The sequence below is a fragment of the Hyla sarda genome, chromosome 2, assembly GCF_029499605.1.
Source record: "Hyla sarda isolate aHylSar1 chromosome 2, aHylSar1.hap1, whole genome shotgun sequence".
In the NCBI taxonomy this organism is placed as follows: domain Eukaryota; kingdom Metazoa; phylum Chordata; class Amphibia; order Anura; family Hylidae; genus Hyla; species Hyla sarda.
Window position 1 is genome coordinate 321,619,543 of NC_079190.1, and position 24,554 is coordinate 321,644,096.

Below are 24,554 nucleotides of genomic sequence, written 5' to 3' on the forward strand. Positions count from 1 at the left end.
TATGGGCAACTGGGCAAATTTTCTCTGCACAGGTTTTGATAAATCACCCCCATAGTGTTTCTACCCATTTTTAACAATTAAAAGTGTTTATATTATGGCTTTGTTCACACTGCAGAATTTCTGCACAGAATTCTGCATGAAAATTCTGTCTGAATTTATAGCCAATTTACTTCAATGGAACTCCTGCAGCAGAAATTCTGCAATGTGAATTGGACAGTGGAATCCTATTGAAGTGTATTGGCTATAAATTCATGCAGAATCAGGTGCAGAAAATCTGCCATGTGAACCCGGCCTTAAAGGGGTACTCCGGTGAAAACCTTTTTTCTTTTAAATCAACTGGTGACAGAAAGTTAAACATATTTGTAAATTACTTCTATTAAAAAATCTTAATCCTTCCAGTACTTATTAGCTGCTGAATGCTACAGAGAAAATTCCTTTCTTTTTGGAACACTGATGACATCATGAACATAGTCCTCTCTGCTGACATCTCTGTCCATTTTAGCAACCATGCATAGCATGCTAAGGGCAGCATGGTGGCTCAGTGGTTAGCACTGCTGCCTTGCAGTGCTGGGGACTTGGGTTCAAATCCTACTAAGGACAACAATAAATAAAGCGTTATTATTATTATAATAACGTCAGCAGAGAGAACTGTGGTCGTGATGTCATCAGAGAGCATTCCAAAAAGAAAAGAATTTCCTCTGTAGTATTCAGCAGCTAATAACTACAGGAAGGATTAAGATTTTTTAATAGAAGTAATTTACAAATATGTTTAACTTTCTGCCACCAGTTGATTTAAAAGGTTTTCACCGGAGTACCCCATTAAATGTGGAATACTTTGGAAATTTTTTGCGCATACGCCATTGACTGTGCGGTTTAATTAACAATATATTTTTATAGTTTGGACATTTCCGCATGCGGGATACCAATATGTTTATTTTTATTTACACTGTTTTTTTTTTTTTTTTTAAATGGGAAGAGGGGGGTTATTCTTACTTTTATTAAGGAAGGGGTTAAATGTTCTTTATTAACTTCTTTTGTTCACACTTTTTTTTTTTTTGCAATGTTATAGCCCCCTCTAGTAGCTATAACACTGCACACACTGATCTTCTACACAGATCACTGCCATGCATTAACATGGCAATGATCAGTGTTATCGGTGGTCGATTGCTCAAGCCTGGACTTCAGGCTTGGAGCAATCAATCGCAGATCGAACTTGCCGGAGGCAGGTAACGGATGCTCCGCTCACGTTCTAGCTGATCGGGACATCGCGATTTCACCGTGATGGTCCCAATCAGCCCGACTGAGCTGCCGGGAGTGTATTTTTGTTATGTTAGACGCGGCGATCAACTTTGAACCCCACGTCTAAAGGCATGGCACCACAATCGGGGCCGTACGCTATTAGCTTAGGGTCCCGGTTTTCATTTATATGACGTTATAGACCGGGACCAGGCGCAGGGCGTACAGGTATGCCCTGTGTCCTTAAGAGGTTAATAAAAATATGCATTGAAAACATTGAGAGGGACTAGGTTACATCTATGACTAGGCTAAGGTTTGTGCAAAAGTGTTTTCAAATAAATTGTCTGAAATAGCAGACATAAACCTATACTGCACAATAAAAATCCAAAAAGTTACCAATAAGAATTGTAAATAAGTGCCAGCAAAACAGAAATACTGAAAATATGTAATTTCATATGGTTTTAATCTGTTATACAGAGGAAACTGGCTGTAGGACACAAGAATAGGACTGCTGCAGAACTATATTTACAATTTCATAGAAAGTTTTAGTTTATGAAATGTTATGATGAACTGAATGATTTGCTTAACTTGAATCATTTCCATAGTAATGATGAGTCTAATAGGGTGTTTGTGCAGGTCCTTTATCTATTTCACAGAGCAATTCATGGAATCAAATAAGCATGAAATAACTAAGATGGGAGCTGTTGAAGCATCTAATATTTCACCAATCAATTCCTGAAGTGGTCAATTCAAGGTCTGATTCTCCAACCACCAAACAATATTGACCTAAATCTTAATCAGTTTTCTAGACAGAGAGATCAAAAAGTCAATAAATTGACATTTTCATAAATTAGGCGTTAAATAGTTAAAAAAAAAATTCCAAAGTGTCTGTTTTAATGAAGAATTATTTGATAATGCATCCTTTTTAGCAGTACTCTGCTTATAAAATGCAGCATAGGCTATTACTAGAGAATGTAGGTGTTCTTGTGTATGCCTTGTGCTTACCTGTTTTATCTGATGTAGCATGGATGGGCTTTTAGCAATTTTAGATGCATGATTTACAGGAATCCTCTAGCTTTGCAGAGAGATTGGGTGTGGTGTTTGATCACAGTACCTTGTCATGTAATCATGGTGAATTCATTAGACTCCTAAGTGTGTTAGGGTCAGTTTACATTATGTGCAGTTTTGTTATTCAAAGTACATAATTTTTACAAGGTTCTGGAAACATTCCTAAGAGATTTGGGTCCAGATTTGTCGGCTGCACATCCATGATGCGAATATCCCAGTCCACCATATCCCAAAGGTGCCTATTGGATTAAGATCTGGTGACTGTAGAGGCCATTAGAGTACAGTGAAATCATTGCCATGTTCAAGAAACCAATTTGAGATGATGTGAGCTTTGAGACATGATGCAATTTCAAAAGATGGTTACACTGTGGTCATAAAGGGATGGGCATGGTCAGCCCCAATGCTAAGGTTGCATTTACATGATGCTCAACTAAGGTGCCTAAAGTGTGCCAACAAACAATTTTTTTGGTTTGCCATAGATTTTATGGTAAAATAAAAGGTGTCATTACAAAGAACAATTGGTGGCGCAAAAAATAAATAAAAAAAAACTCCTCATATGGGTCTGTAGTTGGAAAATAAGTGCTATGACTCTTAGAAGACAAAAACACAAAAATGAAGGTTTCCTGTGTTCTAAAGGCCAAAATGGGAAAGAAGGGATTTTTTTTTTTTTATTGGGGAAGGGGCTTCTTCACTTTTATTAAAACTTTTCTTTCTTTTTTTTTTTAAATAGTTTTTAGGTCCCACAGAGGACTTTTTATTGCAACCCTTAGATTGCAAATACTGATCAGTGTTAGGCTAAGTTTCCACTTGTTTTTTTCTGGCAGTTTTTGGATATCAGCCACTGCAGTTTTTGAGCCAAAGTCAGAAGTGGTTCCATACGGGAGGAGAAGTGTAAGTCCTTCCTTTATATGTCCTATTCCTTTTGAATACACTTTTGGCTTTGGCTCAAAAACTGCAGTGGCAGCATTCCAAAAACTGCCAGAAAAAAAACAAGTGGAAACTTAGCCTCATGCATAGGTATAGCACTGATCAGTGTTATCTGCTTGAAGACAGACCAGAGAAGACGACCCCATGATGATGGCAGGAGGCAAACAGATAAGGAGACCACCATTCGTCATCTTGGCTGATATTATCACCGTAGTTGTGCCATGGGTGATCAGATCAGCCATCGGAACGGCTCCATTGGGCAGATGCCGTGATCACTATTGATCACAGCATCTGAAGGGTTTATTGCTGACATCAGAGCAATCGCTGATGTTCGCAATTACTGTCGGGTCCCTGGCTGCTGATAGCAACTGGGACTAGCAATCTATGATGCGAGCGCAGCTTCTGCAGTTAGCTCTTGAAAATCTATTTCTGTATTTTTTATAATAAATGTATCTATTTGCAACATTTTAAAAACACTACCAGACTACATTCTTAACACCTTATACACTCTACCCACTGCACACTAACACAGTGGCCTTACCACAGGACAGTGGCCAACATTTATCATTGTCTTTAAACAGTTTTTTGTGTCTACAAGAGGCGCAAAAAGGCGCAAGCAGGGCTTATTTGCGCCTTTTTTGTGCCTTTTTGTTTACACATTTCTGCTGATTTTGAGTTGCAATCCACAGATTTTGAGTTGTGATCCACTGATTTTGGCAATGCACTGCGCCTTTTTACAAAAGGCGCAAAGCCACTGAAAAGTGTCTAAAACTACACCATCCCAGACCTGGCGTAGCTTTTTAGTGTATGTGAAGAGAGAAATTTTAGAAAATGTTTACCTGCACAAAATTTATCAAATGCTCGGTGAACATTTAATAGATTTGGTGCTCCTACACATTATCAGCACACAAAAAAAAGTGTAAAAAAATGCTTCACTTACACCTACAGTCATAAATGTGGCCCAGTGTCTTTTGTTCACTTGTTTCTTTAGGTTGTTTAGGGTATACAACCACATTTTTACTAGTTCTCATTTGGTTCTATTTCCAATGTTGTTTGAGCTACCTACCATCTCTATTTTCTTGTAGCACTAAAAACTACTTCAATGTTTGAATTGTAGAACAGTTTTTATTTTAGTTATTTTTAAGAAACAGTCCGATGATGCATCATTCTGTTACAGGGGGCGTACAACATAAAAGTTCTTTCTTGTATTACTTTTTGCTAAGAAAAAAAAAAGACATTTCAAATGCTGTGATCTAAATTTCATTTAATAAAGCATTGCTGAGACTTTTCTAAGCCCTTAAGGTTTACAGTAATAAAAAATAAAAATGTTTCCATTGAATAGCAAACACCTGTCAAATCCGTGAGTGTTGCAGGAAGGATGACGGTTTAGATTTATAGAGACAGGAACTTCCATGCAGTCCTGGGAGAGAGGCCAAGATACAAATGGTTTGGGAATTAAGAAAGTAAAGCAAACTGCGTATCCAAGGAGAAATAAACCCTAAGATGTGAGATTGTGGGAAACAACCTCCAGATCCCATCTGTCAAAGCAGGTGTAATTATACTTCTCAATGACTTTATGAACTGACAAATATCAATGCTGTCATATGTAGGACTGTGCTCTAGAGAGAAATATAAAAGAAGAATTGTTGTCTTAATCTTCTCAATCTAAATCTTCCTTTTCATAGACTGTTTTGTCATCAAATTAAACACAATTGTGGGAATTTATCATTTGAGCATTTTTTTACTCTTTTCTTCCAGCTGGCACTTTTTTCCTTTATGTCAAATAAATTTGATGGATTTAAATGCACTTTTTTTGCCTTGTGGACTTCTACCCCATCCACTGAGTGTAGAAATATGTGATTATTTTAAAATAAGACACAAATATTAAAGAAAAATGGTCATCTGTTCACCCACACTAAACCCAATACACTTTAAATACCTCTAAAACCAGCAGAAGTCGCACAGATTTTTTTCTGAAGCCACACCCTCAGTAGACGGAGGCACAGGAGTGTCTTACAGGGGTTATTCAGAGTTTGCTAAAAACAATATGCTGCTGGGGCGGGTGTTGGGGAATACAAAACAAAAAAGGCCCTGGCCATGGTCCCTTGCTGATTTATCTGCCGTGGTATCCTGTCTTGGCCAGTGATTGGCTAAGTGGGAAGTTCTTGCAATAAGTTCCCGTCTCAGAAGCAGGAAGAAGAAAGAAGATCAGGTAAACAGATGGAGATGAGATGGAGATTTGGGCAACCAGCAGGAGATCAGAGTAAGGTAATAGTTTTTAAAAAAATATATTTTCTATGTATTTAATGGCAAACACTGAATAACCCCTTTGGAGGAGTATCCACCTTTTAGAAAAATGTTTTAAAGGCCAAAAATGCATTAAAATAACAAACTGTTAGTTACTAACCCCTCTATTTCTAGTGATGAGCGGCATTGCTCATATTCGAATTTGCTGAAAAGTCACAGAGACAGAATCAGACAATGTGGTGTACTAAAGTAAAATTTCACAAAAATATGTACTAGCCCCATATTTATCACAGGCCCTGCACCATGTAATTGACACTGACTTTGATAAATCTCCTCTTATGTTCTCACAATGTTTTTGGCCCAACTTTTTAGCTTAAAATGGGTTGATTTTTATGCAAATATGGTGTCCCAGTACAGGATATTGTCACGATGCCGGCTGGCAGGTAGTGGATCCTCTGTGCCAGAGAGGGATTGGCGTGGACCGTGCTAGAGGATCGGTTCTAAGTCACTACTGGTTTTCACCAGAGCCCGCCGCAAAGCGGGATGGTCTTGCTGCGGCGGTAGTGACCAGGTCGTATCCCCTAGCAACGGCTCAACCTCTCTGGCTGCTGAAGATAGGCGCGGTACAAGGGAGTAGACAGAAGCAAGGTCGGACGTAGCAGAAGGTCGGGGCAGGCAGCAAGGATCGTAGTCAGGGGCAACGGCAGAAGGTCTGGAATCACAGGCAAGGAACACACAAGGAACGCTTTCACTGGCACTAGGGCAACAAGATCCGGCGAGGGAGTGAAGGGGAAGTGAGGTGATATAGGGAAGTGCACAGGTGTAAACACTAATTGGAACCACTGCACCAATCAGCGGTGCAGTGGCCCTTTAAATCGCAAAGACCCGGCGCGCGCGCGCCCTAGGGAGCGGGGCCGCGCGCGCCGGGACAGAACTGACGGGGAGCGAGTAAGGTACGGGAGCCGGGGTGCGCATCGCGAGCGGGCGCTACCCGCATCGCGAATCGCATCCCGGCCGGAGGTAGTAACGCAGCGCCCCGGGTCCGTGGAACCGACCGGGGCGCTGCAGTGAGGGAAGTGTAGCGAGCGCTCCGGGGAGGAGCGGGGACCCGGAGCGCTCGGCGTAACAGTACCCCCCCCCTTGGGTCTCCCCCTCTTCTTGGGGCCTGAGAACCTGAGGATCAGACTTTTGTCCAGGATATTGTCCTCAGGTTCCCAGGACCTCTCTTCTGGACCACAACCCTCCCAATCCACTAAAAAAAAAGTTCTTCCCCTGACCTTTTTAGAGGCCAAAATCTCTTTGACAGAGAAGATGTCCGAGGAGCCGGAAACAGGAGTGGGAGGAACAGATTTAGGAGAAAAACGGTTGAGGATGAGAGGTTTAAGAAGAGAGACGTGAAAGGCATTAGGGATACGAAGAGAAGGAGGAAGAAGAAGTTTGTAAGAGACAGGATTAATTTGACACAAAACTTTAAAAGGACCAAGATAGCGTGGTCCCAACTTATAGCTCGGGACACGGAAACGGACATATTTAGCGGAGAGCCATACCTTGTCTCCAGGGGAAAAAATGGGAGGAGCTCTTCTTTTCTTATCTGCGAATCTCTTCATGCGAGAAGAAGCCTGTAAGAGAGAATTTTGGGTCTCTTTCCATATGGTGGAAAGATCACGAGAAATTTCATCCACAGCGGGCAGACCAGAGGGCAAGGGGGTAGGGAGGGGGGGAAGAGGGTGACGGCCGTACACCACGAAAAACGGAGATTTGGAGGAAGATTCAGAGATTCTGAAATTATACGAGAATTCGGCCCAAGGTAGAAGATCTGCCCAGTCATCCTGGCGGGAGGAAACAAAATGTCGTAAATAGTCACCCAAGATCTGGTTAATTCTCTCTACTTGTCCATTGGATTGAGGATGGTATGCAGAAGAAAAATTTAATTTAATCTTGAGTTGTTTACAGAGAGCCCTCCAGAATTTAGACACAAATTGGACGCCTCTATCCGAGACGATCTGTGTAGGCAACCCGTGAAGACGAAAAATGTGTACAAAAAATTGTTTAGCCAACTGAGGCGCTGAAGGAAGACCAGGAAGAGGGATGAAATGTGCCATTTTGGAGAATCGATCAACGACCACCCAAATAACAGTGTTGCCATGGGATGGGGGTAAGTCAGTAATAAAATCCATACCAATCAGAGACCAAGGTTGTTCGGGGACAGGTAGAGGATGAAGAAAACCAGCGGGCTTCTGGCGAGGAGTCTTATCCCGGGCACAGATAGTGCAGGCTCGCACAAAGTCCACCACATCAGTCTCTAGAGTCGGCCACCAATAGAAGCGAGAGATGAGTTGCACAGATTTCTTGATGCCCGCATGACCTGCGAGATGGGAGGAGTGACCCCATTTGAGGATCCCAAGGCGTTGGCGTGGAGAAACAAAGGTCTTTCCTGGAGGAGTTTGCCTGATGGAGGCTGGAGAAGTGGAAATCAGGCAGTCAGGAGGAATGATGTGTTGAGGAGAGAGTTCAATTTCAGAGGCATCTGAGGAACGAGAGAGAGCATCGGCCCTAATGTTTTTATCAGCAGGCCGAAAGTGAATTTCAAAATTAAATCGGGCAAAGAACAGAGACCACCTGGCCTGACGAGGATTCAGCCGTTGGGCAGACTGGAGGTAGGAGAGGTTCTTGTGATCGGTGTAAATAATAACTGGAAATCTTGATCCCTCCAGCAGATGCCTCCATTCCTCAAGTGCTAATTTAATGGCTAGAAGCTCTCGATCCCCGATGGAGTAGTTCCTCTCCGCCGGAGAGAAGGTCCTGGAAAAAAAACCACAAGTAACAGCATGCCCGGAAGAGTTTTTTTGTAGAAGGACAGCTCCAGCTCCCACTGAGGAGGCATCAACCTCCAATAGGAAGGGTTTAGATGGGTCAGGTCTGGAGAGCACGGGAGCCGAAGAAAAGGCAGACTTGAGTCGTTTAAAGGCGTCTTCCGCTTGAGGAGGCCAAGACTTGGGATCGGCATTTTTTTTTGTTAAAGCCACAATAGGAGCCACAATGGTAGAAAAATGTGGAATAAATTGCCTGTAATAATTGGCGAACCCCAAAAAACGTTGGATGGCACGGAGTCCGGAGGGGCGTGGCCAATCTAAGACGGCAGAGAGTTTATCTGGGTCCATTTGTAGTCCCTGGCCAGAGACCAAGTATCCTAGAAAAGGAAGAGATTGGCATTCAAACAGACATTTCTCTATTTTGGCATAGAGTTGATTATCACGAAGTCTCTGAAGAACCATACGGACATGCTGGCGGTGTTCTTCAAGATTGGCAGAAAAAATCAGGATATCGTCCAGATATACAACAACACAGGAGTATAGTAGATCACGAAAAATTTCATTAACAAAGTCTTGGAAGACGGCAGGGGCGTTGCATAGACCAAAGGGCATGACCAGATACTCAAAGTGTCCATCTCTGGTGTTAAATGCCGTTTTCCATTCATCCCCCTCTCTGATGCGGATGAGATTATAAGCACCTCTTAAGTCCAGTTTGGTAAAAATATGGGCACCTTGGAGACGATCAAAGAGTTCAGAGATGAGGGGTAGGGGGTAGCGGTTCTTAACCGTGATTTTATTAAGACCGCGGTAGTCAATGCAAGGACGTAGAGAGCCATCTTTTTTGGACACAAAGAAAAATCCGGCTCCGGCAGGAGAGGAGGATTTACGGATAAAGCCCTTTTTTAAATTTTCTTGGACGTATTCAGACATGGCAAGAGTCTCTGGGACGGACAGAGGATAGATTCTGCCCCGGGGTGGAGTAGTGCCCGGGAGGAGGTCAATGGGACAATCATAAGGCCTGTGAGGAGGTAGAGTCTCAGCTTGTTTTTTGCAAAAAACGTCCGCAAAGTCCATATAGGCCTTAGGGAGACCGGTTACATGAGGAAGCACAGGGACACGGCAAGGTTTACTGGGAACCGGTTTTAAGCAGTCCTTGGAACAAGAGGGCCCCCAACTCTTGATCTCCCCAGTGGACCAATCCAGGATTGGGGAATGGAGTTGAAGCCAGGGAAGTCCAAGAAGGATTTCAGAAGTGCAATTGGGGAGGACCAACAGTTCAATCCTCTCGTGATGAGATCCGATGCACATTAGAAGGGGCTCCGTGCGGAAACGTATAGTACAGTCCAATCTTTCATTGTTTACACAATTGATGTAGAGGGGTCTGGCGAGACTGGTCACCGGGATGTTGAACCTGTTGACGAGAGAGGCTAAGATGAAATTTCCTGCAGATCCAGAGTCCAGGAAGGCCACAGCAGAGAAGGAGAAGGCAGAGGCAGACATCCGCACAGGCACAGTAAGACGTGGAGAAGCAGAGTAGACATCAAGGACTGTCTCACCTTTGTGCGGAGTCAGCGGACGTCTTTCCAGGCGGGGAGGACGGATAGGACAATCCTTCAGGAAGTGTTCGGTACTAGCACAGTACAGGCAGAGATTCTCCATGCGGCGTCGTGTCCTCTCTTGGGGTGTCAGGCGAGACCGGTCGACCTGCATAGCCTCCACGGCGGGAGGCACAGGAACAGATTGCAGGGGACCAGAGGAGAGAGGAGCCGGGGAGAAGAAACGCCTCGTGCGAACAGAGTCCATATCCTGGCGGAGCTCCTGACGCCGTTCGGAAAAACGCATGTCAATGCGAGTGGCAAGATGGATGAGTTCATGTAGGTTAGCAGGGATTTCTCGTGCGGCCAGAACATCTTTAATGTTGCTGGATAGGCCTTTTTTAAAGGTCGCGCAGAGTGCCTCATTATTCCAGGATAATTCTGAAGCAAGGGTACGGAACTGTACGGCATACTCGCCAACGGAAGAATTACCCTGGACCAGGTTCAACAGGGCAGTCTCAGCAGAAGAGGCTCGGGCAGGTTCCTCAAAGACACTTCGAATTTCCGAGAAGAAGGAGTGTACAGAGGCAGTGACGGGGTCATTGCGGTCCCAGAGCGGTGTGGCCCAAGCCAGGGCTTTTCCAGACAGCAGGCTGACTACGAAAGCCACCTTAGACCTTTCAGTGGGGAACTGGTCCGACATCATCTCCAAGTGTAATGAACATTGGGAAAGAAAGCCACGGCAAAACTTAGAGTCCCCATCAAATTTATCCGGCAAGGATAGTCGTATTCCAGAAGCGGCCACTCGCTGCGGAGGAGGTACAGGAGCTGGCGGAGGAGATGATTGCTGGAGCTGTGGTAGTAACTGTTGTAGCATAACAGTCAGTTGAGACAGCTGTTGGCCTTGTTGCGCAATCTGTTGTGACTGCTGGGCGACCACCGTGGTGAGGTCAGCGACAACTGGCAGAGGAACTTCAGCGGGATCCATGGCCGGATCTACTGTCACGATGCCGGCTGGCAGGTAGTGGATCCTCTGTGCCAGAGAGGGATTGGCGTGGACCGTGCTAGAGGATCGGTTCTAAGTCACTACTGGTTTTCACCAGAGCCCGCCGCAAAGCGGGATGGTCTTGCTGCGGCGGTAGTGACCAGGTCGTATCCCCTAGCAACGGCTCAACCTCTCTGGCTGCTGAAGATAGGCGCGGTACAAGGGAGTAGACAGAAGCAAGGTCGGACGTAGCAGAAGGTCGGGGCAGGCAGCAAGGATCGTAGTCAGGGGCAACGGCAGAAGGTCTGGAATCACAGGCAAGGAACACACAAGGAACGCTTTCACTGGCACTAGGGCAACAAGATCCGGCGAGGGAGTGAAGGGGAAGTGAGGTGATATAGGGAAGTGCACAGGTGTAAACACTAATTGGAACCACTGCACCAATCAGCGGTGCAGTGGCCCTTTAAATCGCAAAGACCCGGCGCGCGCGCGCCCTAGGGAGCGGGGCCGCGCGCGCCGGGACAGAACTGACGGGGAGCGAGTAAGGTACGGGAGCCGGGGTGCGCATCGCGAGCGGGCGCTACCCGCATCGCGAATCGCATCCCGGCCGGAGGTAGTAACGCAGCGCCCCGGGTCCGTGGAACCGACCGGGGCGCTGCAGTGAGGGAAGTGTAGCGAGCGCTCCGGGGAGGAGCGGGGACCCGGAGCGCTCGGCGTAACAGATATGCTCCTACAGTCCTGTCCTGTTGAGTCTCCGTACGTCCTCAGGGCTCTCCTGCAGTGTTCCCCCACAATGTTAATAGGTTGTATATTAAGTGTAAATGGCCTTTGACGTTGGTCATATGATTGTTAGTCACATGATAATGTTTGTTACCCAGAGAGCACCAGGTGACCTGCAGGTAGCCTATGGGCTCCCTGCACAGCCCCCCTTTATAAGATAGGGAGGATCTGCAATCTCCCTCTTGTGATTCTTTCCTGCTGAGGTTCAGTCCAGTCCAGACATCTCAGGGTAAGTATCCAGCACATCTGGAGGCCTCAACATAAATTGCATCCACAAGTCAGTAAGTCAAGTCGTCTTTATCATCTGTCATCATCTTCAGTCAAGTCAAGTCAATTGTAGTCAGACTGGCCTGCATCTATAGTCTGTCAAGTCACTGCAAGTCCCAGCAAGCTGCAAGGTCCCCCGTGTTACTGGTCACCTCTCTGGGATCCTGGCCGATCTGTATAGACTGTACCATCTGTCTACCTCAGTAAAAGCTACCGTTAACCTTAACCTGCCCTTGGACTATTATTTGCCCCTGCCAAACTAAGGGCTAGCTGTGCTACCTTCGGGTGATTAAGGTTAAACCACGCCTTGGTGTCACAAACACGAAGGGGTTAATACCATCTACCCCTGGGTAACACCATCTGCCCCTTACACCTCACACCCCGTGGCTCACCACCCAAAAACAGTGTTCAAAAATATGCTGTATTTTTGCAGTTTTTGTATAAAAAAAAAAAAATTGTCCTACAATAAAGAACATTCTATTTAAAGGGGTACTCCAGTGAAAAAAAAAAGTTTTCAAATCAACTAGTGCCAGAAAGTTAAACAGATTTGTCAATTACTTCTATTTAAACACAAACATGGCCGCCATCAGGGGGGTACAGCCAGTACACCAGTTAAGGCCCCAGGGCCCCACTACACTCCCTGTGGCAGCAGAAGCACAGAAGCAGAAGACCGCTGTGTAAACAGTGATCTCTGCTTCTGTATGTACAGTACCCAAATTGCGTACATAATGAACGTACAGGCTAAAGCATTTTACGTCTCCTGTACGTACATTGCGCAAATAGCATACGCAATGTAGATACACGAGCCTACATTGCACTGCAGGCCACGCTATTACGTAATTTCATCACGCAGCCCGCCGGAGAAGTCCTGCGCCCGCGCCGCAACGGCCTCAACGCAGTGAGTGGATTATTATTTTTTTTAGAAAATCTATGTGGAGGCAATTTTTTCCTAACTTACCTAACTGGGTACAGTAACTATGTGGGGACATTTTTTACCTAACTGGGGCATTTTTACCTAACTGGAGCATTACCTATGTGGGGGTATTATTACCTAACTGGGGGCATTACCTATGTGGTGGTATGGTTACCTAACTGGGGACATTATCTATGTGGGGGCATTATTACCTAACTGGGGGTATTATTACCTAACTGGGGGCATAATTTGTGTGGAGGCATTAGTTCCTAACTGGGGGCATAACCTATGTGGGGGACATTTTTACCTAACTGGGGCATTTTTACCTAACTGGAGCATTACCTATGTTGGGGTATTATTACCTAACTGGGGGCATTACCTATGTGGGGGCATTATTACCTAACTTGGGGCATTACCTGTGTGGAGGCATTAGTTACTAACTGGGGGCATTACCTATGTGGGGGCATTTTTACCTAACTGGAGCATTTCCTATTTGGGGGCATTATTACCTAACTGGAGGCATAACCTATGTAGGGGCATTTTTACTTAACTGGAGCATTTCCTATTTGGAGGCATTATTACCTAACTGGAGGCATAACCTATGTGGGGATATTATTACCTAACTAGGGGCATTACCTATGTGGGGGCATTATTACCTAACTGGGGGCATTGTTACCTGACTGGGGGCATTATTACCAAACTGGGGGCATTACCACCTAACTGGGGGCTTTATTACCTAACTGAGGGCATTGCCTATGTGGGGACATTATTACCTAACTGGGGGCATTATTACCTAACTGGGGGTATTATTACCTAACTGGGGGCATAACTTGTGTGGAGGCATTAGTTTCTAACTGGGGGCATAACCTATGTGGGGGACATTTTTACCTAACTGGGGCATTTTTACCTAACTGGAGCATTACCTATGTTGGGGTATGATTACCTAACTGGGGGCATTACCTATGTGGGGGCATTATTACCTAACTTGGGGCATTACCTGTGTGGAGGCATTAGTTCCTAACTGGGGGCATTACCTATGTGGGGGCATTTTTACCTAACTGGAGCATTTCCTATTTGGGGGCATTATTACCTAACTGGAGGCATAACCTATGTAGGGGCATTTTTACCTAACTGGAGCATTTCCTATTTGGAGGCATTATTACCTAACTGGAGGCATAACCTATGTGGGGATATTATTACCTAACTAGGGGCATTACCTATGTGGGGGCATTATTACCTAACTGGGGGCATTGTTACCTGACTGGGGGCATTATTACCAAACTGGGGGCATTACCACCTAACTGGGGGCTTTATTACCTAACTGAGGGCATTGCCTATGTGGGGGCATTATTACCTAACTGGGGGCAATATTACCTAATTGGGGGCATTATTACTCAACTGGGGGCATTACCCACCTGGAGGCACTACTTACCTGGGGACACTACATACCTGGGGGAATGACCTACATGGGGAAACTATCAACAGGGATCATTATATACTAGGGGCATTACCTACCTGATGGCACAACCTACCAGGGACCACTACCTACTAGGGCCACTATCTATTGGGGGCATTACTTAGCTGGGGGACACTACCTACTGGAGGCATTACCTGCTACCTACCTACTAGGGGCACTATCTACTGGAGGCATTACCTACTATGTATCTACAGGGGGCACTACCTACTGGGGGCATTACCTACCTCCTACCAGGGGCATAACCTACTACCTACCTAATGGGGGCATTAACTAATAGTGGAAGGAAAATTAACTACCCACCACCACCCAATCCCCCTACCCTTTCTCCAAGCCCACTAACCTACTCCCTAGGACACCAAGGGGAGTATTATTGGGGGCACTGAGAGAAGGTCATCGAGGAGCGGGGGGTTGAATGGGGGCGGCCTAGGCCTAAAGCTGTGTAAGGGGCCCCATAATTTCTGATGGCAGCCCTGGAAGCAAATCCTCATAACGAACCTCTCCTGCTCTGGACAGTTCCTGACTTGGATAGAGGTGACAGCAGGGAGCACTGTGGTCTGACTGAAAAGAACAACTCAACTTCCTCTGTAGTATACTCCAGCTGATAAGTACTGGAAGGATTGAGATTTTTAAATAGAAGTTATTTACAAAGCTGTTTAACTTTCTGGCACCAGTTGATTTGAAAACATTTGTTTTCCACTTGTTTCTTCACCTAAGTACCCCTTTAATGTCTGTGGAAATTACGTCAGTTTTTTTTTTTTACCTTATTTGTGCACTAGCATACAATTTTCCCTTGACAATGGAACTTAATATTATAAGAAAATTGATTTAATTTGTAACAATATTTTTACTCTTAAAAACTGAGTGGGAACATAGCTTTTAAGTGCATTTAAAGTGTACCTCTAGTAATGGTGTGAGCCACATCTGCCATCAGACATTTAAAACCAGTAGCCTGCTACAGAGAGGTAGCTTTAACAACCATATTACACCAGAAGGGTAACCAGCATTTCTTTAAAAATTTCTAGCCAGAGGTGCACACGCCACAATAGGGGCAACATATAAAAGAAACACTTATTCTCAGTATTATAATATCATAATCAGATTGTAAATCCTGATTTGGCCAATAGGCTAGGGTCACACAGTGTTTTTTCATGCGTTTTTCATTGGTTAAAATAAGTGTGTAAAATTATGGAACAATTGCATACGTTTACGCTGTTCATCATATGGATCATTAACATTATATTTAGATTTACATACGGGCTGATATGAAATAAGTTTATTAACTTTTTTTTAAGTTTTGTTTGGCAAAAATGGGAATAAGGAGTGATTAAAATTTTTATTGGGGAGGAGATTTTTCACCTTTTTTTTACATTTTTTCCTATTTTTTTACAGCTTTTATGTCCTATAGGGGCTTATTTATAGCACTTTGATTGAAAATACTAGTCAGTGCTATGCATAGGCATAGCACTAATCAGTATTATCGGCAATCTTCTTCTCTGCCCTGTTAGAATGCAGACCAGAGGAGAAGACACCATGATGATGGCAGGAGGCAGGTAAGGGGACCTTCGACCACCATCTTGGCTGATTGGATCTCTGCAGTCATGCAGAGGCCGATCCAATCAGCCATTACAAGTGTGCATTGCCGCAGATGCTGTGATCAATATTTATCACGGCAGCTGAGGGGTTAATTGCAGACATCAGTGCAATCGCTGATGTTCGCCATTATCAGCGAGTCCCCAGCAGCTGGGACCTGCTGTGCATGAAGCACTCACAGCTCCTGTGCTTGCTTCATGTATAGGACATAAATGTACGTCCTGGTGCGCTACCAGCGCATCAGGACATATATATTTACTTCCAATGTCTTTAAGTGGTTAAAAGACAATATTGACTGATCATATATAGTACCAAGTGTTTCTATTAATGTCATTTTATATTAGAATGAAAATTTATCTTTATACAGTATGATATGGATTATAATAAAACAGAAGTAAGCCGTATAGTACTAACTAATTTACTGCATTTTGAAGACAAAGCTATATGAAGATTTATTTTCAATAAATGAATAAGTGACATAAACATCAAATTATATCTGCTGCTTTGGCAAAAAAAAAAAATCACTAGACTAAAGGAAATTACCAGACGTCCACTATAATCAATGGATATAAAGAATTGCTTGCAACACAAATTGTTTATAGCGATGAGCAATCAGAGACACTGGTTATGCTGCCAAAGTGATTACAAACTGCCAATGTACCATGACTGATAGGAACAAGGTGATACAGATGGAGGTTCCCTGGCAGGAGATAAATCACATGCAAGGAATGATTTAAAATATTGTTTTATATATATCTTATATATTGCGCACTCTGTTAAAAAAAATAATTTATGATACTCTTAAAATATTTCAATGCGTTTTGTAAAAAAGAGTGGAGGGGTCACAAGTGAACAAGCAACGTGCATGCATGTGCATTAGGGAACATACCGTTGATGGTAAAACACTATGGGGGGGTTTACTAAGAATGGCACTTCATACACTGGTCTTAAAGGGAAACTTTGGCAGGGAACTACTGCAGGATTGCGGGGGTCTGACCGCTGGAACTCACACGATCTCCTACATGGCACCCCGATGTTCTGAAGATTTTTTTCAGAACACCTGCTCTCCTTTTGCATGGAGCGGCAGTAGTTGACACAACCTCTCTTTGGGAGAACCGGAGATGCACAGGCACTGTACTTGTGTATCTTTGGCTCTCTTATAGAGATACACGGTAAGGGCATGATGTCAACTACCATTCCATGTATGGAGCGGCAGTTGGAACCCCCCCCCCCCACCCTGGAGTTCCCCGTTAAGGGAACCTCTCGCTGCTAGTGTAGGACTGTGCCAGATTAGACAGGTCTCACACCTACTTTGCAATCACGACACAGATAAAAAAAAATGGCACTAAATTATGCCAATTTGTGCCAGGTGCTGACATTAATAAATCTCCCTTGGATAGGGAGTAAGTTATTTTTCACCAGACTACTGCCTAACAGAGGGGCCTGCCCAAACTATATGGAAGCAACTATTAACAGAGGGGCCTACCCAAACTATATGGAAGCAACTATTAACAGAGGGGCCTACTCCTTTCTCCTGCTCATTGTTGCCCCCATATAGATTAGGCCTCATATCTTTTTCCCAGGCAGCAGGCCCCAGCTCAGCTGCGCTGCCTGCCACTGCTATATAGTTCTGCTCTGGGCCCCCCCAGCCCCAAGTCACAGATAGATATTTTTTTTCATAAAATTTACGACATTCTCTAGTGCTGCCTGTGATCAGGCTCAATTGTCACCGCTGCCACCACTCACCTCTTTGGTAGCCAGTCAGTGCGCACAGTGAGCAGCAGGCAGCAGAGCGACTCTCCTCTGCTCCGCCACAGCACTACTGTGCATGAGGAGCAGGGTGGCGGCTGAATCAATGCGCAGCGGCTGTGCGTGAGGAAGTAGTACCTCGCACCGGCCACTGCAATTTTAAAGAGACAGCATCCCTGCTGCATGCATGCATGCATAGAGTGCGGCACTGACTGTAAGTAATCAGTTAGTAGTGGTGTCGGGCCCCCACAGACAAGCACTAATAAAAAAAAAAAGGGACCAGGGACCACCTGAAGCTCTGGGCCCCACACAGGTGCATGGGTTGTACCCCCCTGATGGTGGCCCTGTGGCCAATCACAGCACAGCCCCTAAACCTTACTGCTTTGCCATGACAAAGTGCTGGTGAAATGCACTGGACTAAACAAGCTGGCACTGTGCTGGAATATGATTTACAGTACACTGCTATGAATAGCATGTGAAGACAGAAGGGGTTACTAAAGCACTGACTTTTCATGGTCCTAACTGAGCAAAAATACAAAAAACAGAAACAGCACCACAAAGAAGGGGTTACACTAAGCACTGAACAGATGCTGCTTAGAGGGAAGCCTTTATTTACCTTTCAGGGGCATTGAGGATCCTCTAGAGGATGGACAAAGGCTCACAGACTTAAGGTACACAGCCCATGCCCCCCTTCCCCTCCAGTCCTGCACATAGCAGTAGCTAACCCCACCCCCCACTTTATGTTTTTTGTCTTGGTGTATCTGTAACCTATCTACAGGCAGAAGACAGCAGATTGCAGGGAAGTAGGACAACTAGTGAAGAGGGGAATTTGACACAGCATTGGACAAAATTTTGTTTATAACTTGATTCCAAACTGGCTTAAGAATCATAGGAAGATAGTGATGGTTCATGATTTCTGCCCTGAATAATCTTAATTTGTAAGTGATATACCACAAGGTTCAGTGCTGGGTCCACTTTTGTACACTGGGAGTTTATTAAATATACTGTATCGCATTTTTCTGCCCTCAAAAGTAGTGTTGAGCGGCATAGGCCATATTCAAATTTGCGAATATTCGCGAATATATGGACGAATATTCGTCATATATTCGCGAAAATTCGCATATTCGTAATATTCTCATTTTATTTTCGCATATTTAAAATTTTGCATATGCGAAAATTAGCATAAGCGAAAATTTGCATGTGCGGAAATTAGCATATGCAAATTTTCACATATGCGAAAATTCGCACACCAGTCTCACACATTAGTATTAGAGCCTTCTTTACACCACACAAGCTGGAAGCAGAGAGGGGTGATCACTGTGATGTGTACTATGAAAAAAAAAAAAAAAAAAAAGAATATTCGTAATTACGAATATATAGTGCTATATTCGCGAATATTTGCGAATTCGCGAATATGCGATATTCGCGAATAAAATTCATAAGTGCATACCATATACCTACATCTAAATAGTGTACTAAATGTAGTTTATTAAATGTACTGTATGGCATTTTTCTGCCCTCATAAGTGCATACCACATACCTACGTCTAAGTAGTGTACTACTTTGTACCTTTTAATCTGTCAAGGGCCTAGATACTGTGAAAAGGACAGCCAAAAGTACTCACCGGCTGGTGTTTTACTCCAATACTTTTTTAAGCGTACTGTAGCGATAAAAAATCGGCCACATCCAGACGCTCTGCAGCAGTGATTCTAATAGCGATGCCTGTAATCTGCATGTCATAATGAATAACAGTGTTGTTTCACTAACACAGCACACTCCCTATGCGTGTTAGGACAAGGTAAAGTGTTCTACACCTCTATTGAGCCTCTCTGTAAGCCAGAAATAGACGTTTTTAATAGTGATTCGCCACAAATAAATTCAGACCGAACAAATTTTTTTCGTAAAATCCAGCAAATCGGCCTAATAGAATTTTTCAGAAATTCACTCATCTCTATACAGGATGATCGCAGCAGGTGTCAGGAGTGACAACTGCTGTGATCTTTCATTACCTGCAGGTACTACTGCTCCCAACATGGAGCACACTAATGCTAGGATCTGTAGTACCTGCATTAATAGACAATTCACAACAGGTGTCAGAAGTGACACCCCCTGCGATCTGTCTACTAATGCAGGCACTACAGCTCCCAGCATAGAGCAGTGTGTGCTTCTTGTTGGGAGCAGTAGTACCTGCAGTTAAGGACAGATCACAGCAGGTGTCACTCCTGACATCCGCTGCAATCTTCCTATCTATTGCAGAGATGCGAGTACAGGAGAAAGCCACTCGCATCTATACATTATACAGGACGCTTGCAGCGGGTGTCGCTAATGAAGAAATTTGTTTTTTCGAATCGAGTCGAGGTTCGGATTCGGTCCAAATCGAATTTTTCATGAAATTCGGAACCAATTCGACTTTGTCTGATTCGATTCGTTCATCTCTAGTCACGACTCTGCCCCCGTATGATGGCACGCCCTGCCCCCTCAATGCAAGTCTATGGGAGGGGGCATGGCAGCCATCACGCCCCCTCCCACAGACTTGCATTGAGGGGGCAGGGCAGGGTGTGACATCACACAGGGGTGGAGTTGTTATGTCACAATGCTCTGGCCCCGTGGTCATCATGCTTCACACTCGGAGCTTCCAGTGCTGCTGAGAGCTCACAAAAGTTGGTGCGGAATGACAGATTGCAGGATCATACATCTTATCCGCTATCCTTTGGGGATAAGATGTATTAGGGCCAGAGTACCCCTTTAAAAGAATATTCATTGAAGAAAAAAAATGTATTTAATATAATGTAGTACACACAACCAACCTCACCCCCAATGAATTTGCTGTCTATCCAAGGTTATGAATATTTGATATTTTGCATTTTTTTTTCCTACCCTTGCCAAAGGACACAGAATTTGTGTTTATACAAACTGACAAGTTTTGTCTGAGTAATGGACATGTGCTATTCCTGCAAAATGTTTCACAACTTTGCTTAGATTAATAAAAAATTTGAGTTAGTTTACTGTTCTATAACAATTTATAAAGATGAAAATGGAAAAGGGAAAAACAGATGGTGAATATGTGAAAAGTAACAGCAGAAGTATAGAAGCAAGATTATTTATGGCTTCTGAATTGCATGTGTATTCTGTTTAAACAGTTTATTGACTGGTAAATATACATACTTTATATATATACTTTTCTCTCTCTTTGCAGAAATTAATGGCACTGATCTTTGCCCGCTACCATTTGCGCCAGTTGATTTCCTGTCATCAGATTTGACCTTTGTTCCACATCTGCGATACCTGAGATTGGATGGAAACCAGCTGAAACCCCCAATACCGCTGGATGTTATCATGTGTTTCCGTCTTTTGCAATCTGTGATCATCTAAGTGATATGGCCCACAACAGGAATAGGCAAAACTAATAAACTGCTGTAGTCCAATTTCCTGTACTAACACACCAATGTATAATCGTATTCTTAGACATTTTGATCTGTAAAAACATTCAGTGCAACTAATCTGCATTTTCTTATGCACTGGTATTAGATATATATTTACTACAATGATGAACAGTCAACAATCCAAGTGGTAAACCTTAATGGGAAATGTCAGTCAATAAAAAAATGTTGTGATATCAACACTGTTAAAATACATTCCTCCAGATATTGTATTGTGGCTCAAGGCTGAAGATACTACAGCCACAGCCCAATACAATAGTGCAGGTAGGACAAACCGAATTAACAGTACAGAATGAATAGAAACAAAAATGTTGCTGATGCAGAGAAAGGAAATGCAGGTAATTAAATTCTACCCTGAAGTCTTATATTTTACTATAAGGGTATGTTCACACAATGGAATTTCAGTGCAGAATTTCGCATTAGAATTCCGCACTGAGATTCCGCAGCAGCAGATTCCTATTGATATCAGTGGGATTCAGCTGTGTTGTGCACACAGCAGATGTTTCTGCTGTGGAAATCCCTATTCATAGACATGTAGACAATAGACATAGACAGGTAACTTAGTCCACGCAGAAATGCATTTCCGTCTATGAGACGGCGCATTTCAGAGTGGTCCTAGCCTAATAGTTTAGTGACAGTATGTAAAAGTACAACCAAAGCTAGAATGCATGATAAAAAGAAATATAAGAAAAATGTGTCCCAAGTGTTTGTCCGTCTGCAATCATTTCTTCATGTATCTGGAGCAAACAGTCTTGTAGAAATCAGGAAGACAACACATAAGGTATTCCTGAATCTCCTATATTTGTCCAGCAAGTGGCTAATTAGCAGACGTTGTGTTCCTGGTCTTTTAATGCAGAGCATTTGAAGCAATTTTTGCACTCCTGCTACGGTGGCATAGTTCTGTTTATGTGGGGGAGGGGTAAGTGGACGGGCTCTTGTGACACCAAGAAGAATTTTACATATTTTTAATTTTGGCCCACTGATAAACTTTATGTATTCTGTAATATTGTGTTGGTTTTCTTCTGTATTCAGTAAAAGAAAACAATGTTGTTATGATTGTTCTTTCACTTTCTCTAGACATGTTTTGAATCTCTCAGTCTCTTTCTCAATAGCTTTAGTGACTCTGGATTCAAGTCTGAGTTTTATCTTTATGATGACCTTTGCAACAAATAACCATTGGGGGTCAAAAAAAAACCTTTATATACATGTGTCACAAGGTAGTTAAAATGTAACTTTTATTATAGTACAAGAAATCATAAAAGGTGAGATACACACGATTAAAACTACAATCTCCAATTGCATTCATGATATATCTATCATGCTCGATCCCCCTACAGGGTTGATACAGATCTAGTCTATGGTCACACTCTATATTGTTAGAGTGTGACCATAGACTAGATCTGTATCAACCCTGTAGTGGCATTGAGCATGATAGATATATCATGGATGCAATTGGAGATGGTAGTTTTAATCGTGTGTATCTCACCTTTTATGATTTCTTGTACTATAATAAAAGTTAAATTTTACACATGTATATAAAGTTTTTTTTTTTTTTTTTTTTACCTTTAAGGGTTATTTATTGCAAAGGTCTAGGTACCTTTAGATGTGTTATTAGGCCCATTTTTGAGTAGGTATTATCTTTATGATGAGACACATTCAAATACTGGACTGGATTAGATTGTCAATCATCCTGATGTGTGGGCCGGGAGAATGTCACAGAGCCTAAGTGCACACAGTCCTGCTTGTCTTCAGTGCACACAGTCCTGCTTGTCTTCAGTGCACACAGTCCTGCTTGTCTTCAGTGCACACAGTCCTGCTTGTCTTCAGTGCACACAGTCCTGCTTGTCTTCAGTGCACACAGTCCTGCTTGTCTTCAGTGCACACAGTCCTGCTTGTCTTCAGTGCACACAGTCCTGCTTGTCTTCAGTGCACACAGTCCTGCTTGTCTTCAGTGCACACAGTCCTGCTTGTCTTCAGTGCACACAGTACTACTTGTCTTCAGTGCACACAGTCCTGCTTGTCTTCAGTGCACACAGTCCTGCTTGTCTTCAGTGCACACAGTCCTGTTTGTCTTCAGTGCACAGAGCCCTGCTTGTCCACCCATACTTCCTGTATTTGATCTCTGCATAGAGACTCACAGGCAATAACCAATGTATATTACAAACATACATATAATGGTATTATCTACATTATTTAAAATGTTTTTGCTAATGACAGGTACACATTAACACGTTTTTTTTATTTGACTATGCTACAGGGGCTGTAAAGTTAGTGTAGTTCATAATATAGTGTCTGTACCTGTGTGTGATGGTTTTCTCACAATTCTTATGTGATTTTCACTCCAATATTTATTTTTACCAGCATAAACAAATGACTGCTGTCTCGGATTTTTCCCAGCTTGCAATGCGGCCGAGACCTGACTCACTAGTCAGCTGATGACAGGGAGCCGGTCTGCTTCAATGGGTAGAGGTATCAATATGCAACTAATGCAACAGCTGTAGGCACCCTGATTGAAAACCACAGGTCTTTTGTTTCAATGGGTGGGGTGGCTGACGTGTGAGAGGGAGGAAAATGGCATTGTGGGATTTGTAGTCAAAAAAACATAAGTCAAACAGGAAATACAAGTTCACAAAAAGCTAGCCACAGTGTTATGGTATTCTCATGACATAGCCATTTATCCCCAAGACAAGTGCAGATCCTTCCTAAGCATGTCCATTACTGTCTGCCAGGTACGTACTAAAATCACCTTATGGTGGAGAACCCCTTTAAATAAAACCACAGTTTTTTTAACCCCTTAAGGACGCAGCGTTTTTCCGTTTTTGCATTTCCATTTTTTCCTCAACACCTTCTAAAAATCATAACGCTTTCGATTTTGCATCTAAAAATCCATATGATGGCTTATTTTTTGCGCCACCAATTCTACTTTGCAGTGACATTATTCATTTTACCAAAAATCCACGTCGAAACGGAAACAAAAATCATTGTGCGACAAAATTGAAGAAAAAATTTCATTTTGTAAATTTTGGGGGCTTCCGTTTCTACGCAGTGCATTTTTCGGTAAAAATAACACCTTAACTTAATTTTTTAGGTCCATACGGTTAAAATGATTCCCTACTTATATAGGTTGGATATTGTCGTACTTCGGAAAAAAATCAGGAAAATTTAAAATTTATGCAGGAAAATTTATATGTTAAAAATTCTCATCTTCTAACCCCTATAACTTTTTTATTTTTCCACGTACGGGCCGGTATGAGGACTAATTTTTTGCACCGTATTCTGAAGTTTTTATTGGTACCATTTTTGTATTGATCGGACTTTTTGATCGCTTTTTATTCATTTTTTCATGATATAAAAAGTGACCAAAAATACACTATTTTGGACTTTGGAATTTTTTTGCGCGCACGCCATTGACCATGCAATTTAATTAATTATATATTTTTATAGTTTGGACATTTTTGCATGCGGTGATACCACATATGTTTATTTTATTTTTATTTACACTTTTTTTTTATGGGAAAAGGGGGGTG

The 24,554-nt window shown here is 43.1% G+C and overlaps 1 protein-coding gene across 2 annotated transcripts in view; it reads left to right on the plus strand.

Annotated features, from left to right (window-relative positions):
• Positions 1-22,078, plus strand: part of PRELP (proline and arginine rich end leucine rich repeat protein) — a 96,604-nt gene extending 74,526 nt beyond the window's left edge. For both annotated transcript variants that reach the window (XM_056557826.1, XM_056557827.1), the window contains exon 3: positions 20,784-22,078. In XM_056557826.1, the coding sequence (XP_056413801.1) occupies positions 20,784-20,959 (176 nt within the window). In that variant the 3' untranslated portion in view covers positions 20,960-22,078. The remainder of the gene's footprint in view (positions 1-20,783) is intronic.
• Positions 22,079-24,554: the final 2,476 nt, after the last annotated feature.